The 15,298-nt window shown below is 47.7% G+C and overlaps 2 protein-coding genes across 18 annotated transcripts in view; one reads left to right on the plus strand and one right to left on the minus strand.

The window, feature by feature from the left end:
- mideasb (mitotic deacetylase associated SANT domain protein b) overlaps positions 1-3,669 on the minus strand; it is an 86,383-nt gene extending 82,714 nt beyond the window's left edge. For 3 of the 4 annotated variants that reach the window (XM_060828666.1, XM_060828663.1, XM_060828661.1), the window contains exon 1: positions 3,488-3,669. The gene's annotated coding sequence lies outside the window, so the exon portion shown is untranslated. Of the gene's footprint in view, positions 1-2,700; positions 2,723-3,487 lie in introns of those variants that run through there. The other variant, XM_060828662.1, reaches the window with a different exon arrangement.
- Positions 3,670-3,679: 10 nt separating this feature from the next.
- Positions 3,680-15,298, plus strand: part of ptgr2 (prostaglandin reductase 2) — a 102,876-nt gene continuing 91,257 nt past the window's right edge. For 5 of the 14 annotated variants that reach the window (XR_009644950.1, XR_009644949.1, XM_060828678.1 and 2 more), the window contains exons 1-3: positions 4,257-4,519; positions 4,633-4,746; positions 11,495-11,652. Coding sequence is in view for 11 of the 14 variants with exons in the window: in XM_060828678.1 (XP_060684661.1) it covers positions 11,613-11,652 (40 nt within the window). In the remaining 3 variants the exon portion in view is untranslated. Of the gene's footprint in view, positions 3,958-4,092; positions 4,225-4,255; positions 4,520-4,632; positions 4,747-11,494; positions 11,653-15,298 lie in introns of those variants that run through there. The other 9 variants (XR_009644948.1, XM_060828670.1, XM_060828677.1 and 6 more) reach the window with 6 other exon arrangements.

Below are 15,298 nucleotides of genomic sequence, written 5' to 3' on the forward strand. Positions count from 1 at the left end.
GAGAACACCTCTGGGACACCCGGACCAACCAACCCAACCACCCCGTGGCTCAACACTTCAACTCCCCCTCCCACTCCACCAAGGACATGCAGGTCCTTGGACTCCTCCATCGCCAGACCATAGCAACACGACGGCTGGAGGAAGAGCGTCTCATCTTCCACCTAGGAACCCTCCAACCACAAGGGATGAACTCAGATGTCTCCAGTTTCCTCATTTCCCCTCCCTCCACCTTGTCTCAGTCCCAACCCTCTAACTCAGCACCGCCCTCCTAACCTACAATCTTCTTCCTGACCTCTCCGCCCCCACCCCCACTCTGGCCTATCACCCTCACCTTGACCTCCTTCCACCTATCGCATTTCCAACGCCCCTCCCCCAAGTCCCTCCTCCCTCCCTTTTATCTTAGCCTGCTGGACACACTTTCCTCATTCCTGAAGAAGGGCTCATGCCCGAAACTTCGATTCTCCTGCTCCTTGGATGCTGCCTGACCTGCTGTGCTTTTCCAGCAACACATTTTCAGCTCTGATCTCCAACATCTGCAGTCCTCACTTTCTCTAAATTAATAGTCTAGCGATAACACCACTAGGCAAACACCTCCCTGTGGTATCCAAAAATCAATGGTCCCCAGATAAGGGACATACCAAATATTAAACTAATAAGAACAGGTACTAGCCAAAATGCTGAGAAAGGTTCCAAAACTGCACATGCACTGTGCCTAGATTAGAGTGGTGCTGGAAAAGCACAGGTCAGGCAGCATCCGAGGAGCAGGAAAACCGATGTTTTGGGCCAGAGCCCTTTATCAGGTGCCCTTTACATGACACTCTGACTTAAGCAATGTTTTATACAGCATCAGCAAAGTCTCCCTACACCCCGCCTCAACTAATAAAGGCAGTCTACCATCTGCCTTCTTAACCACTCTATCCAACTTGATGGCGCCATTAAAAGGCAGCCACTGTAAAAACTTCTCACTGAAGTACAAGTGACTATGAAGGATGTTTAATTCAATTACCCACCTGTACTGATACAGTAAGGGACTAGTGTAAATGCACACCAAGGTTCCCATGATCCTCTGTGCTTCCCAGGGTGCTCCAGTTCATCATGTGTTCCCTTGTTTGTCCCAAAGTGCATCACCCCACACTTATTCAGATTGAATCAATTTATTTCTGATCAGCACATCTATATCTTTCTCCTATTTACCACCCGCCAACTGTCATCTGCAAACTTACCGATCAACCTTCTGATGGTTAAGTCTCTGAACTACTTCTCAAAACCACAAAACAGCAAAGGCAACACTGACCACTGAGGGACTCCACTCCACAAAGACTTCCCATGGGGGTGGGGAAACCCTCAACCATCACCCTCTGCTTCCTGACACTCAGCCAGTCGCAAATCCAATGTGCCAAATTTCCTTGGCTCTTGCCATAGTGCACACCGCCACATCTGGGCATGGTGTCCCTCACCCCCCACTCCCAGATATCAGGCAAGAGCATCCCCCCATCCTCATGTATCTCCCCCAGACTCTTGTATAAGGGGGGCACTGGAACAGCTCCCCTTCCCCGGTGGGGGGGGGGGGGGAAGAGAGATACCGTGTACCCCCGCTCCCCAGAGCCTCCTCCTGTGTATCTCCTCCATCTCTCAGTCACTGGGTGCCCACATCCCCCCCCCCTTGCTGTGATATTCACTGACAAGAATGAAAACAAAGACTGAACGCAGCAATGAACTCAACGTGAGCAGCCTGGAGAGGGCAGAGGAAGTTGCAATGCACGCAGTGCAAGTTCCCCCAGCTTGTCCTCCTCCTCGTCTCTCTACTCCAAATACTCACAAACCCTTGAAAAGGAAACAGCTCCCCTTCCCCGGTTTACTGCAGTCAATCTGCCTGCAAATAAAGTGCTTGTAGTACGGCCACGGGATTTTCACGCAGCATTGAACAGTACTACACAGAGAAACCACTTCCTCCGCCCACCTGGCTACCTCCCCCGTCCCAGCCAAAAACAACCCAACCCCCCAAAATTCACAGATTAACACCAAAGCAGTCTCCCATGCACAAATGTACAGTGAACCCAGAAAGGGGCTTTGTCTGTGTCTCACGGGGGAAGGCCCTGCATTGACATAGCGCCGGGTTGTTGCTCATACCATGTTGAGGGCGAAAGGTCCACGTTGGGTGCGAAAGAAACTTCCTGCTCCCACCCCATCCCCCATCGGTTGTACAGTTGACAAGCTGCTGTCCCAATAGCCATCTTAAAAGTGAACATTGCATCGCATTAAAGCGACGTTACTTTGTGCAAAGAGGAAAAAAAACACGTTATATAAGAAGCACGCCGCCTGCAAATCAATCCCAGTTCACACAGAGGGGGAGAGAGAACCCAAAATCTCAACAAGATTAGAATCTCAGATCGCACCGGCGTGCGAGAACTTCACAAACACACACGGGGAGGGAGGTCACAGTGGTGTAGGAGGAGGAGGAGGAGGACCTGAGTGGAAGGGGGAAACAAGTCATACCTGAGGCAAACCCGGAGCCAGACGAACAAGCCTTGGAAAAATAAATGCAAGCAGCAGCAACAACAACACCTCCACCTCCTGTAGTCAGCCACCTCCCCGACCCCATTCACTCTTTCGCTCATTAAGTGATACTGCCCCCGCCTCTGTGCACCATCGCAATGCTGTGGCGAGCTTGCATTTGACAGGCTGAGTCATAGAGTTTACCTCATCGCGGGCTGAGAAAACACACACACAGACTGCAAGCGACATTACAATTGCACAATCATGATCCTTTTGCAGCATCCCTCGCCTCGGCACCTCTCCCAAATCCCTTCACTTTGAATGCAACAAAACCAACACCGTTGTTTTGGTGGAGGAACATTCCATCTCTCCCAATCCCACGCACAAACGGCCCTGGGCTCTCGATTTCCTGTTGGGCCGACCGAAAGCAATAAATACTCCCCTCCCCGCTGGCACGCAGCGCCTTTAAATCCTGTCAATACACCGGGACTTTCCACAGGGTTGCAGACTCGCATGGGGGTTTTTAACCAGGAAGAGCGAGGTCAGCCTGAAAATGAAAGCTTTCAAGAATTTTATATCACGTCAACCTGGTCTCTGTCTCTCCTCTTTGCAAAAATAAAACTTTGCACGGGACAGGGGAGTAAAAAAATCTGAAGCAACTTTTTTTTTGGGGGGGGTAAGCAAAGGAGCCAGGCCGTTTGCAAAGAAGACGAAACGTTTCCAGCGTTGCAAAGGCTGGGGAGGGGGAGTGAAAACGGAGATATAATTTGTCTACCTCCCCCCCTCAAGGTTTCTGGCTGCAAACTGCAGGCGTGGTGGGGGGTGGGGGAGTCACCTGCTCACGTCAATTTCAGGAGCAGGCCGAGGAAACGGAGCACCGCACTGACCATCCCTCCCTCTCTCTCTCACACGCACTCACAGAAGGAACAAGGGCGGTCTTCCAAAGAAATAACAATCAAAACACAACAAATACCAAACTTCTGTAACTTACTCAGGGCAGAGTGTTCGCTTGTTTTTTCTCTCTCTTTTCCCCCCTCCTTCCTTTTGCAAACCCGCCCAGCAGTTTCTCAATCCAGAACTTTTTTTTTCCTCCAAATTTTGCCTTGCGAACTGTTGGTGGCTCACTTCCTAGTTAAGAAACTACGTCTTCATAAAAGTTATGCACTGACGTCAGAACCCAGCCTGTCAGCAGATCACCACAACTGTGTTTTTTTTTACAAAAGAAGTGGCTTTTTTTTTTGGGAAATGGGGTCTCTTGCTTTTAAATACCCCCCTCCTCCCAACCAGAACTAAAAGGACTTTTTTTCCCCTGCCCTTCACTGTGTCTGAGGCAGGACTTGTTCCCTGGGAGGGAAGTGGGGGGGAGTTGCATTTGCTATTTCACAACTCGGACTTGCACACGTTTCATGGAAAGGGTCGACCCTGGTAAACTGGTTGCAAGTAACTGCCTCACGTTGGCGAGTGTGTTGCTTTATAATGGCTGGGGGGAGGATCTGTAACAGTGCTGGACAGTACTTGAGGTTTCTCGGGGGGGGGGGGAAGAAATGAGAGATGGGGTTATGTCTTCGACTAAATTGCACTGGGTGTCAAGTTTCCGGGGGAGGGAAGGGTTGACTTTATTCCAGAGGGAGTTGATCGTGTTTTGACTTGGGGTGAATGTAAAAACCAGCTGCTGGAGGGCGGAGCGGGGGCGTTTTATTTTTGTTACAAAAAAGGAGCGTAAACAGGGTGGGGTTTTAGTTCCAATAGAAAAGTAGGATTGCAGGATTGCGACCTGTAGAGAACGTAGCTGCTGTTTGCATTGACCTCTCTCTCTCTCTCTCTCTCTGCCTGTCTACACTAAGCTGTGATTCTAGGATCACTGTGGTGTGGCATGAGAAAATACTACTCAGCAGCTTAGACTGTCAATGTTTCATCTCCAGGGTACTGTACCCAGGTTACCCCCCGATGGAAAAATGATGTAGCTTATTCCCTGAAAGGCCTATTCTATTCTGTTTTGCTCTGTCTGGACCGGAAACGTTAGGTGGGAGGGGGACGAATTGTCTTGTTCAGCCCGCCTTTATCATTAGTAAATATTGTCAATTTCTCATCTAAAATTCACAGTTGTATTAATGTGGTTGCACTTTGTTTTGATAGGACCCGGATACAGCTCGTAAATTCAGGCTGGGCTGGGAGTTTGTGTACACCAAGGTGCCTGTTAAAAGGTTGCTATTAATGGGGTTTGTCTGAAACACCAATATAAAAGGGAAGGTGAGTGGTGCACTCTTTTACATAGGATTATACGTGTGGATGTATCTTTATTTTCTCGCCCTGTTGCTGGGGCTGGTGAGTAAGATGTTAATTTAAATGTTTCTGCGGATTGGAGAGAATGTGTGTGTGGGAAATGGCACCTGAAGTGAATTGTTTGTGTGCAAATGGGATGTAGTGAATTGTAAGTTGTCCTACTGTCTAAATGCCTGGCCTTTATTCTGGGAATATTGATTGGACAGCCTGTAGCAATTGCCTTGAGACCTCACCTGAGCAGCTTCACACCAACTAGGCAATAGAACCACATCCAGCACAACACTCTCCACCGCTGATACTCTGTAGCAGTGTGGACTGTTTACAATGTGCACTTCCAAACTCTCAAACCTACCTGTGTGGACAGAGGCACCACTACCTACACATTTGCCTCCAAGCCACTCACCATCAGTGCTGGTGTCCCCTCCCCCGGTTGATCGACAGTGGACAGGCTGCAGCGGTTCAAGAAAGCAGCTCATCACCAGTTTCTCAGGGTCAGCTAGGGATGGGCAATCAATGCCGGGCCAGGCAGTGATGCCCACGCCCTGTGAACAAATTTAAAAACCAGTTTGTTCTCTACCTGTTGGATCCAACTCCCTCCCTGTCAGCTGTTGTTGACTGACTGAACCAGACTGGAACCCTGCTGGCATGTTTGATGAACGTTCAACTGCAGGTCTGCTCTCTCACTGAGACTGTTAATTTTTCACCACTGTAAACCACCCAAGCCCACAGTTTCCCCAGCTGTTCTATAGCTAGAATCTTTTAAACTTGGCTATTCCAATACACTCCTGGCTGGGGTCTCCTAAATCTCGTACACTTGCACCCGTGCCCTGACTCTCACTGGGAGTTCACTGTCTTACATAGGCTCCTGGTTAACCAACACCACCTTTTTGTTTGTTCTGGCATTCTCAAGTCCCTCCATGGCCTTACCCCTCTCTATTGTCCCGTAATCTCTGCCAGTCCTGTGACGCTCTCCTGCTTCCCAAGATTGAAGATTGTGCCCCTGACCCCCTTGGACTGGACTTCCCTGACCAGAGAAAATACAATGGCACAGGTCGTTAGGAGAATAGGTTGTGAAGAGGAGACAGGGAGGCTGCAAAGGATAGACAGGTGAGTGAGTTGGCAGGTGGAATGTAGTGGGGGGGAATATGAGCTCGTGCACTTCAACAGGAAGATTAGAAAATCAGCATTATTTAGAGAGACATTGCAGAATCTGAGCTACGGGGGATTTGGGCATCTGGATACGTGGATCACAAAAGTTAGTGTGCAGGCACAACAAGTGGTAAGGAAGAGCTGCTGTTTATCGTAGGGAAATGGGAGCTAAAATAGTTATATTGCACCTGGAATACAGCGTACATTTTATGTCAGAAAGGCTGTGTGTGTGTAACAGCCAGTTCAATGAAGGTCGACTCTATCAATTACTTTTGTTTTATTTATGTAGGGCTGGGTTAGGAAGATTAGATAGGTTGGGCCTGTATTCATTGGAGTTCAGAAACTGAGAGATAATCTTATTGAAACATACAAGATCCTGAGGGAACTTGACATGGTGGATGGTGAGAGGATATTTCATCTTGAGGAACAGACTGGAACCAGGGGCTAGAGTGATGCTGGAAAAGCACAGCCAGTCAGGCAGCCTCTGGGTTTCCTGCTCCTTGGATGCTGCCTGACCTGCTGTGCTCTTCCAGCGCCACTCTAATCCAGACTCTGATTTCCAGCATCTGCCGTCCTCACTTTTGTCTGGAACTAGGGGGTTCACTGTTTAAAAGTGATGAAGTGGCTTGGGTGTGGGGGACGTCATTGAATACCTTTTATGGCAGAGGTCGAGATATTCTTGACTGTTAAGACAGTCGAAGGTTATGGAGGGTCAGGAAGTAAACACTAATCCGATCAGCCATGATTTTATTGAATAGCAGCAGCCCAGGCTGGAGGGGCTGAATGGCCTACCCTAGTGTTAACTCATACATGCAGATAGGTTTTAGTGGGAGGTCTGACTGATTTTGCTTATAGCTCAAATTGCTGTGAGCTATTGGAACTTATTCTGATTGAGAATATATCTGCCAAATGACGTAACTGTGTAATAAGTACACACGTGTGTAACATGTACACTTATCCTTTCTGAAATAAAATGTCTGCTGTATTCCAGGTGCAATCTCAATCTGTTTGTGTTCCACTTTTATCACCCATTCCCTTACAATAAACAGCAGCCCTTCCTTACCACTGGTTGTGCCTGCATACTAGCTTTTGTGATCCTTGTACCTGGATGTCCAGTGGAAATGGAGAGTAACAGAGTAGGTGAATGGGTCTGAGTGGGATACTGTTCAAAGGGTCGGTGTGTGGACCTGTTCGGCCAAATGGCCTGTTTCTACACTGTCGGCATTCTATGGTTTCTATGAAATACTCTAATTACAAACCTTTTAGAACTTCAAATTACAAACAAGGAATGGAAACAGTTGTTTTGGTTCAAGGGCTAGAACTTCTGACCTGACAGTTAGAGAAATTGTATTGCATTTTCCATAAGCCTGAGCGTTGTGGCTAATTACATGCTTTTGATATGTCCTCCCTGTTAAAATTTCCGAAACAAGGCATTGCAAAGTGTTGGGTCTGACACCTCTTTCTGAACACCAGGGCAGCTCCTTGTCTCCTCCTCTGACGGATCTAGATGGATCTTCTGAATTGAGCTGAGGGAGGGTCTTGCGGGGTGTTGCCCCTTGAAGGATGTCCCCAGTTGAACTGGAGTTCACCTTTTTTTTTTAAAGTAGCTGATACCCCTTCAGAGAGCAGTGTGCTGAGTGGGGTGTGTAATCAGCAGGGGTGGCTGGCTGGGGAGGAGAGTTGGAGGGGAGGCAGTGAGGGAGTGTGTGCCCCTGAGGGAGAGGGGAAGATGGGATAGTGACGTTGGGATAGTGACGTTGAGATAGTGATGGGGCCCAGATGGAAGAAGGAGTGCAGTTGCATGTGAGAGTTCTGAGCCCCTTTCTCTGGCAACTCCCCATTGTAACCCAGAGCAAACAAGCAAAGGGTGGTTGGGGAGGGGAGAATGTTAATCAAAGTGTTGGCAGCAGAGAGTTTGGGTGATACATCCTCTTTGAGCTCATTCCACCATTCAATAACATCAAAGGGGAGGCAATGACCTATTGGTATTATGGCTCGACTATTAATCCAGACACCCAGAATAATGTCCTGGGGACCTGGCTTTGAATCCAGACACAGAAAATGGTGGAATTTGAATTCACTTTTTTAAAAAAAATCTGGAATTAAGAGTCAACTGATGATCATGAAATCATTGTCAATTGGTGGAAAAACCCAACTGATTCAGTAATGTCCTTTTAGGAAAGGAAAGGAAATCTGCCATCCTTACACGGTCTGGCCCACGTGTGATTCCAGAGCCACAACTGCCCCCTGAAATGGCCCAGCAAGCCACTCTGTTGTATCAATCATTAGAAAGTCGCAACAATGACACCGTTCGGACCACCTGGCATTGACCTTGGAACCGCAGAAGGCCATGACAAAAATACAAACAACTCTGTCGGCCACGCAAAGTCCTTCTTACCAACATCTGAGGGCTAGTACCGAAATTGGGAGAGCTGTCTCACTGACTAATCAAGCAACAGCCCGACATAGGCATTCTTATGGCATCATAGCTTACAGATAACACCCCAGACACCACCATTACTGTCCCTGGATATGTCCTGTCCCACCCGCAGGACGGACCTACGAGAGGTGGTGGCACAGTGGGATACAGTCGGGAGGGAGTTCCCTGGGAGTCCTTGACATCAACTCCAGATGGTGTTTCTTGAGGAAGGGCTCATGCCCGAGGTGTCGATTCTCCTGCTCCTTGGATGCTGCCTGGCCTGCTGCGCTTTTCCAGCAACACATTTTCAGCAGCTATCAACTCCAGATGCCATGAAGTATCATGCCTTCAGGTAAAACATAGGCAAGGAAACCTCTTACTGGTTACCACGCACCGTCGTCTTTCAGCTGATGGATCAGTACTCCTCAATGTTGAACAACACTTGGAGCAAGCCCTGAGGGTGGCAAGAACACAATATGTACTCTGGGTGGGGGATTTCAATGTCCACCACCAAGAGTGGCTCAGCAGCAGCATTCCTGACTGAGCTGCTCGGGTCCTGAAGGGTATAATTGCCAGACTGGGTCTGTGGCAGCTGGTGAAGGAACCAATAAGAGGAAAAAACATACTTGACTTCATCCTTACTCACCTGCCGGCTGCAGTATCGGTAAAAGTGACCACCGCACAGTCTTTGTGGAGACGAAGTCCTGCCTTCGCATTGAGAATAACCTCCGTTGTGTGCTGTGTGGCACTATCACTGCACTAAATGGGACAGACTTTGAACCGATCTAGCAACTCCAGACTGGGTATCCATGAGATTCTGTGCGCCATCAACAGCAGCAGAATTGTACTCCAGTACAATCTGCAACCTCATGGCCTGGGATGTCCCCCACTCAACCATTACCACCAAGCCAGGGGATCAACTCTGGTTCAGTGGAGAGTGCAGGAGGGCATGCCTGCAGTATGTTATGGACAGATCAAGTCAATGTTGAAATTAGAGCTGAAAATGTGTTGCTGGAAAAGCACAGCAGGTCAGGCAGCATCCAAGGAGCAGGAGAATCGACGTTTCGGGCATGAGCCCTTCTTCAGGAATGCTTCTCCTTGGATGCTGCCTGACCTGCTGTGCTTTTCCAGCAACACATTTTCAGCTCTGATCTCCAGCATCTGCAGTCCTCACTTTCTCCTCAATGTTGAAATTAGCCATGAACATAATGTTCGAGGACTCTCGGGACTGAAGTAGTCTGATTGCAACCTTAGTCGCACTTTCCTGTCAGTGCCTTCAAGCCACTTGTAAGTCAAAACTCTGTCCATCTCCCCCTTAAATAGATTCAATGAGCCAGCAGCATCTACTACTCTCTTGGGAAGGGAATTCCACACACCAACGACCCTCCATGTTAAACAGGAGCTCTGCCCACCTCCAGAGTTCAATATGTCCCCAGTGGGAGTGGCAAGATGGGATATAGCCTCTGATTCCAGCATCAAAACCCCTCCAGATCCTGTGATTCAATAAAATCACCTTCTTTCTTTTAACCCCCAACGGGTACAGGTCCAAACTTTGTAAGAGAAACCCTATGTCCCAAGAGTCAGTTGAGGGCATCTTCCCCAAAATGCCTTCTACGTAGGTCTGTCCGTCCTTTAACAAAGTGTCCAAAACTGTGTTGCGGCCCTCCCGATGTGGTCTCGCCAAAGGCCTGTACCGCTGTAGCCAGGTGTGTGCTCTGATATGCCACCTCCCTTACCATAAAGCCAACCTTCCATTTGCCTTTCTAATTATTTGCTGTACCTGCGGGTATTTTGTGACTGAGGGGTACTGGAGCTTTTTCTCTCCATTTAAATAACATTCTGCTTTTCCATTCTTCCTCCCAGTTCTCATTTATTCCCACTTTTTGTGCCACTTCTGCTCCGTCATTCAATCTGCCCAGATCCCTTTGTATCCTTCTTCTTTTCCGTCCTCAGCAAATTTGACTACAGTGCAGTCAGTCCCTTTGTCCACGTGATAAATATAGGTTGTAAACAGCTGAGGCTCCAGTGCTGATCCCTCTGGTGCCAATCCCAATTCTTGTGCTTAATCAGTCTTCTGTACAGGGGAATGTATTCCCCCAAAACCTTGAAGTCTCGTCCAGCTCCTCAATCTTTTTCCAAGATGGCGGCAGAGTAGGACTCCTCTGATGGAGCTCATCTGCTCAATCCTTCCTTTTTTTTTCTACTCATGGTTTGTTTTCCTTTCTTCTTCTCCTCGGCTCCTGCCCTTGAGTGAAGTCAGCACGGACTCCTGGCCTTGAGTTGAAGCTTGGCAAGGTCTGGAGGCTAGGTGCCAGTGCAGACTGGATCGGAAGGACTGTTTTTAGATTCCCTACAGCGTGGAAACAGGCCATTTGGCCCAACAAGTCCACATGAACCCTCCAAAGAGTAACCCACCCAGACCCATTCCACTACCCTGTATTTCCCTCTGACTAATGCGCCTAGCACTCTGGGCAATTTAGCCTGGCTAATTCACCCTGACCTGCCCATCTTTGGACTGTGGGAGGAAACCGGAGCACCCGGAGGAAACCCACGGAGAAAATGTGCAAACTCCACACAGACAGTCACTCAAGGCGTGAATCGAACCTGGGTCCCTGGCGCTGTGAGGCAGCAGTACTAACCACTGAACCAACGTGCCGCCCTGTTATTCTAAACTTTTTATTTATTTTTTTCTAAATAATTTCTATGATTTTGTACCTAAGACAGCGTGGACAAATGCTGGACTTTTTATTTCTTTATATTTCTAAAATTTTTTCCTCAGGTCTTGTACTTAAGAATCTGTTCCTAAGATGGTGACATAAGTGGCGACAGATAAACTTTTCGCTGTACTCATGTCAGTTCGTGAGACAAAGCTCACTCTAACCCTAGTTACCTTTCATGTGGCACCTTATCAAATGTCTTGCTGAAATCCAGGTTGTTTGTTCAGTGGTCTCCGTTGAGGTGAAAATGTGTTGCTAGAAAAGCGCAGCAGGTCAGGCAGCATCCAAGGAACAGGAAATTCGACGTTTCGGGCATAAGCCCTTCTTCAGGAGGTCTCCGTTTTTGGTCTCCGTTGAGGAGCAGGAACAAAATACTGGGGAAAGCAAACCAAAGTTTGAGATTTTTTTTTGTTTGGTTTGTTAATTGCAGATATTTACCCGATTCTTCTGGCTTTAACGGACACCTTTCGTAGAAACGAGCCAATTGTGTCCATTCCAGTGCCTCACTTCAGCGAGCATTATAAACCCAGTCAATTTTCACCGTCCAAATGGCATCGATTCAACAAGTCGTATTAAACTCTCGGCCAGGTGAGTGTCATTTGAGCAATCCATTAACTCACTTTCCTGACACCAGTTTAAAACGGTTATTTTAAAATATGAGGTTTTATCCAGGATTTAAACAAAAGAAAAGGAAAGCCTTAGTCAAAGGGGTAGGTTTTAAGGCGTGGTACGTGTGTCATTGAACTGCAAGATGGCCAACAAAGATGGACACCAGTGCATGCAAGATGGTGGCTGTGACAGTCTCCTGACTGCCCCCTGCCCCTCCCCCCAGCTAATGGCCACTGTAACCTCACTGTCCTCCCTCCTCCTCCTCCCTGTGTCACTCACCACTTTGGTCTGTTTCTGAGCACCATCTAGTGGTGACATTGGCAAGATGAAGTGGACTGTTGAGGAAGATCTACAAAGTGCAGTGGGGGTGGGGGGGGAACGTTGGTGGACTTTAAGTTCAATTAATAATGCACAGAATCTGGAATTGAAAGTCACCTTCAGTAATGGTGGCCACAAAACTATCATTGTTTTGACAATCCATCTGGTTCACTAATATCCTTCAGGGAAGGAACTCTGCCTACATGTGACACCCGACTGGCAGAAAGGTGGTTGACTCTTGGCTGCCCTCAGCTGCCACTGAGTTCAGCTGGGAATGAGGGATGACTTGCCAGTGACATCACACACCATGGAAGAGTCTTTAAAGAACTGGATGTAATAGATGATTCGGAGCAGGAAGAAATCTCCCTGGTGTCCTGGCCAATATTTGTCCCTCTGTCAAATCAGCAAAATAGATTATCAAATCACTGTTAACTTCCTGTTAGCGGGAGCGTTCTGTGCACAAATAGATTGCCACGTTATATTAGTACCTATACCATTAAACACAAGTTGGTTCTAAAGCATGTGGAAAGCATCCTGAGATTGTGAGGAGTGCTATATAAATGAAAGTTTTCCATTTCCAGTAACCTATTTATGCAAAAGGCAAGATCGTTGTAATCGTCCAGACCATTGGGGGCTGCTGCTGTCATTAGAGGGACAACTGGTGATGGTTTAACCTGGGGATCACCACGCCTCGGGCAAGGGGAGAGGTTGAGAAGGAGAGTCCTCCCTCAGCTGATGCTGAAATTGAATCTGCACTGTTGGAATTGCTCTGTATTGTCATCCAACCAACTGAGCTGACCAACTCTGAGAGTAACTTGGTCACACTACTTCTTCATCCAATCATCTGTTCATTAGGAATTCTGTGTTACAGCATCTTGTGTGGTTGTAGCTGTGACCTTGCATTCCGGCTTCTGTCTACTTGGTAACTCCTCTTGCTGGTCTAGGCTAGTCTAGCCCGTTCTTGCCATCCCTGCTGCATGCTGGTTAATTTGGTCAAGCCAGAGCTGTATTTTTGTATTGGTGCCTGACACAAACTTCTACCCTGCACTTGACCCCCTCAGTGCTCTATCAGATCACAATATCAAGGTGAAAGGCCCGCATGAGGGTGTGGTAGCTGATATTTTGGCACTTGTCAGTGCATTCAGCATAAACCCTGACCTAAAGAAGTGGGCTCCCTCTTCAAGGCAGCTACCACCAACCCGCCCCACCTCATATGTGGATATCGGAGCAATTTGTGTGAAAATTCTGTATTTTTGTGCAGAAGGGCTGGAACTGGTTGCTCTCCATCTCTCTGCCTGTTTGCATTCTCATGGCTACTGCTGCTTCTGCTTATCCTAAAGTGTCCATTTGCACTCCATTAGCTTATCCATAGGCATACATCACAGAGAGCATCATGAGACAAACCCACAGTCATGCAGGAAACAGTCCCCGAAGAGCGGAGAGGGGTGCAGCCAATTGCAATCAGGAGGTGGAAATTTCCACTTTGAACCTAGGCTTTGTATTATCACTGTCAGCTGAACATAGGCTTATGTACAGGAAGTCCTCACTTAAAGTTGTTTCATTCCTGAGAGTTGCAACTTTAAGGTGAGTCATCGATTCCACAGGGAACCAATGTGCTAGGTTTTGGGTAATCTTCCTTTTCAAACCATTACAGCTTCACAATCTGTAAGACGCAATACTTTGCATTGCTAAGTGAAGTCACGACACCCAGCAAAGTCACTTTGAAAATAAAACACACTTTTAAAAAATTTGAAATAAAATTGTAACGTTCTGCTTGCACGTTTGTGGTAGTAGTCAGATACATTCGGGACATTGAGGCGACTCTTGGGTATGGAACATGGATGATAGTAAAATGTAGGGTTAGTTTGACTTAGAGTAGGATAAATGGTCAGCACAACACCAAGGGCCTATTCTGTGGTGTACTGTTATATGTTCCTGAGGAAATACCAAACCAAATTTTAAAAGTGCTGCTTCTGCATAGAAATTTTCAAATGCCACGTCTTCTTTTCTTCTCGAATGTTATTCTCCTTTCTCCTGTCCTGCTCGCTGGTCTGTAGCAACGCTTCAACCAAAGTGCTGCTATTTAGTGTAGCTCTTCCTCTTCCATTCTCCAGGAATACCAGGGCTGCAATTAATCCATGATATTTTGTGAAAGTGACTCTTGAAGCTGATCCTGCCTCTGCCAACTCCCAGATCCCAGCATCGAGCAAATCGAGGAAGGGCCTCGAGTATTGTGTGCAGTTTTGGCCTCCAAATTTGAGGAAGAACGTTCTGGCTATTGAGGGAGTGCAGCGTAGGTTCACAAGGTCAATTTGCGGAATGGCGGGACTATCATATATTGAAAGATTGGAGCGACTGGGCTTGTGTACACTTGAGTTTAGAAGGATGAGAGGGGATCTGATTGAGATGTATAAAATTATTAAAGGATTCGACACTCTGGAGGTAGGAAACATGTTTCTGCTGATGGGGGAGTCCAGAACCAGAGGACACAGCTTAACAATAAGGGGTCGGCCACTTAGAACAGAGTTGAGGAGAAACTTCTTCACCCAGAGAATAATGGACATATGGAATGCTCTGCCCCAGAAGGCAGTGGAGGCCAGGTCTTTGGATGCTTTCAAGAAAGAGATGGATAGAGCTCTTAAAGATAGTGGAATCAAGGGTAATGGGGATAAGGCAGGAACAGGATACTGATAGTGGATGGTTAGCCATGATTATAATGAATAGTGCTGGCTCGAAGGGCCGAATGGCCTGCTCCTGCACTTATTGTCTTTTGTCTATTGAGGCTGCAGGTTGGGGTTGGCTTCAAGTCAGAGCAGGAGAGGCTGTAGGTCATTGTGGGAAACGGTAAAATGAGCCTCACTGCACTCAACTAGAGTACATGTTCTGTGAACGTATCAGTGTTAGTGAAATGATGTTAAATGTGAGATTGGGATAGCTGTCTCACACAGCAAGAGGCAATACCTTCAGGATAAGCAGAAGCAGCAGTAGCCATGAGAATGCAAATGGGCAGAGAGATGGAGAGCAACCAGTTCCAACCCTTCTGCACCAAAATGCAGTGTTTTTGCTGCAAATTGCACCGATATCAACAGAGGTGAGTTGGGTGGATGTGCAGGAAAATCTCTGCTAGATGTGAAAAGATCCTTTTGGGGCCTTGGACGGCGGTGAGGGGGGTGGTGGTGTGGACGTGGGTTTTTCCACCTTGTGCGGCAGCAGGGGAAGTTGCCGGGTGTGGAGGGTGAGTTGGTGGGGGGTTGCGGATCTAACAAGGGAGTCCCTGAGGGAATGGTCTCTGCAGAACGCAGATAAG

The sequence above is a fragment of the Hemiscyllium ocellatum genome, chromosome 8, assembly GCF_020745735.1.
Source record: "Hemiscyllium ocellatum isolate sHemOce1 chromosome 8, sHemOce1.pat.X.cur, whole genome shotgun sequence".
NCBI classification, from domain to species: domain Eukaryota; kingdom Metazoa; phylum Chordata; class Chondrichthyes; order Orectolobiformes; family Hemiscylliidae; genus Hemiscyllium; species Hemiscyllium ocellatum.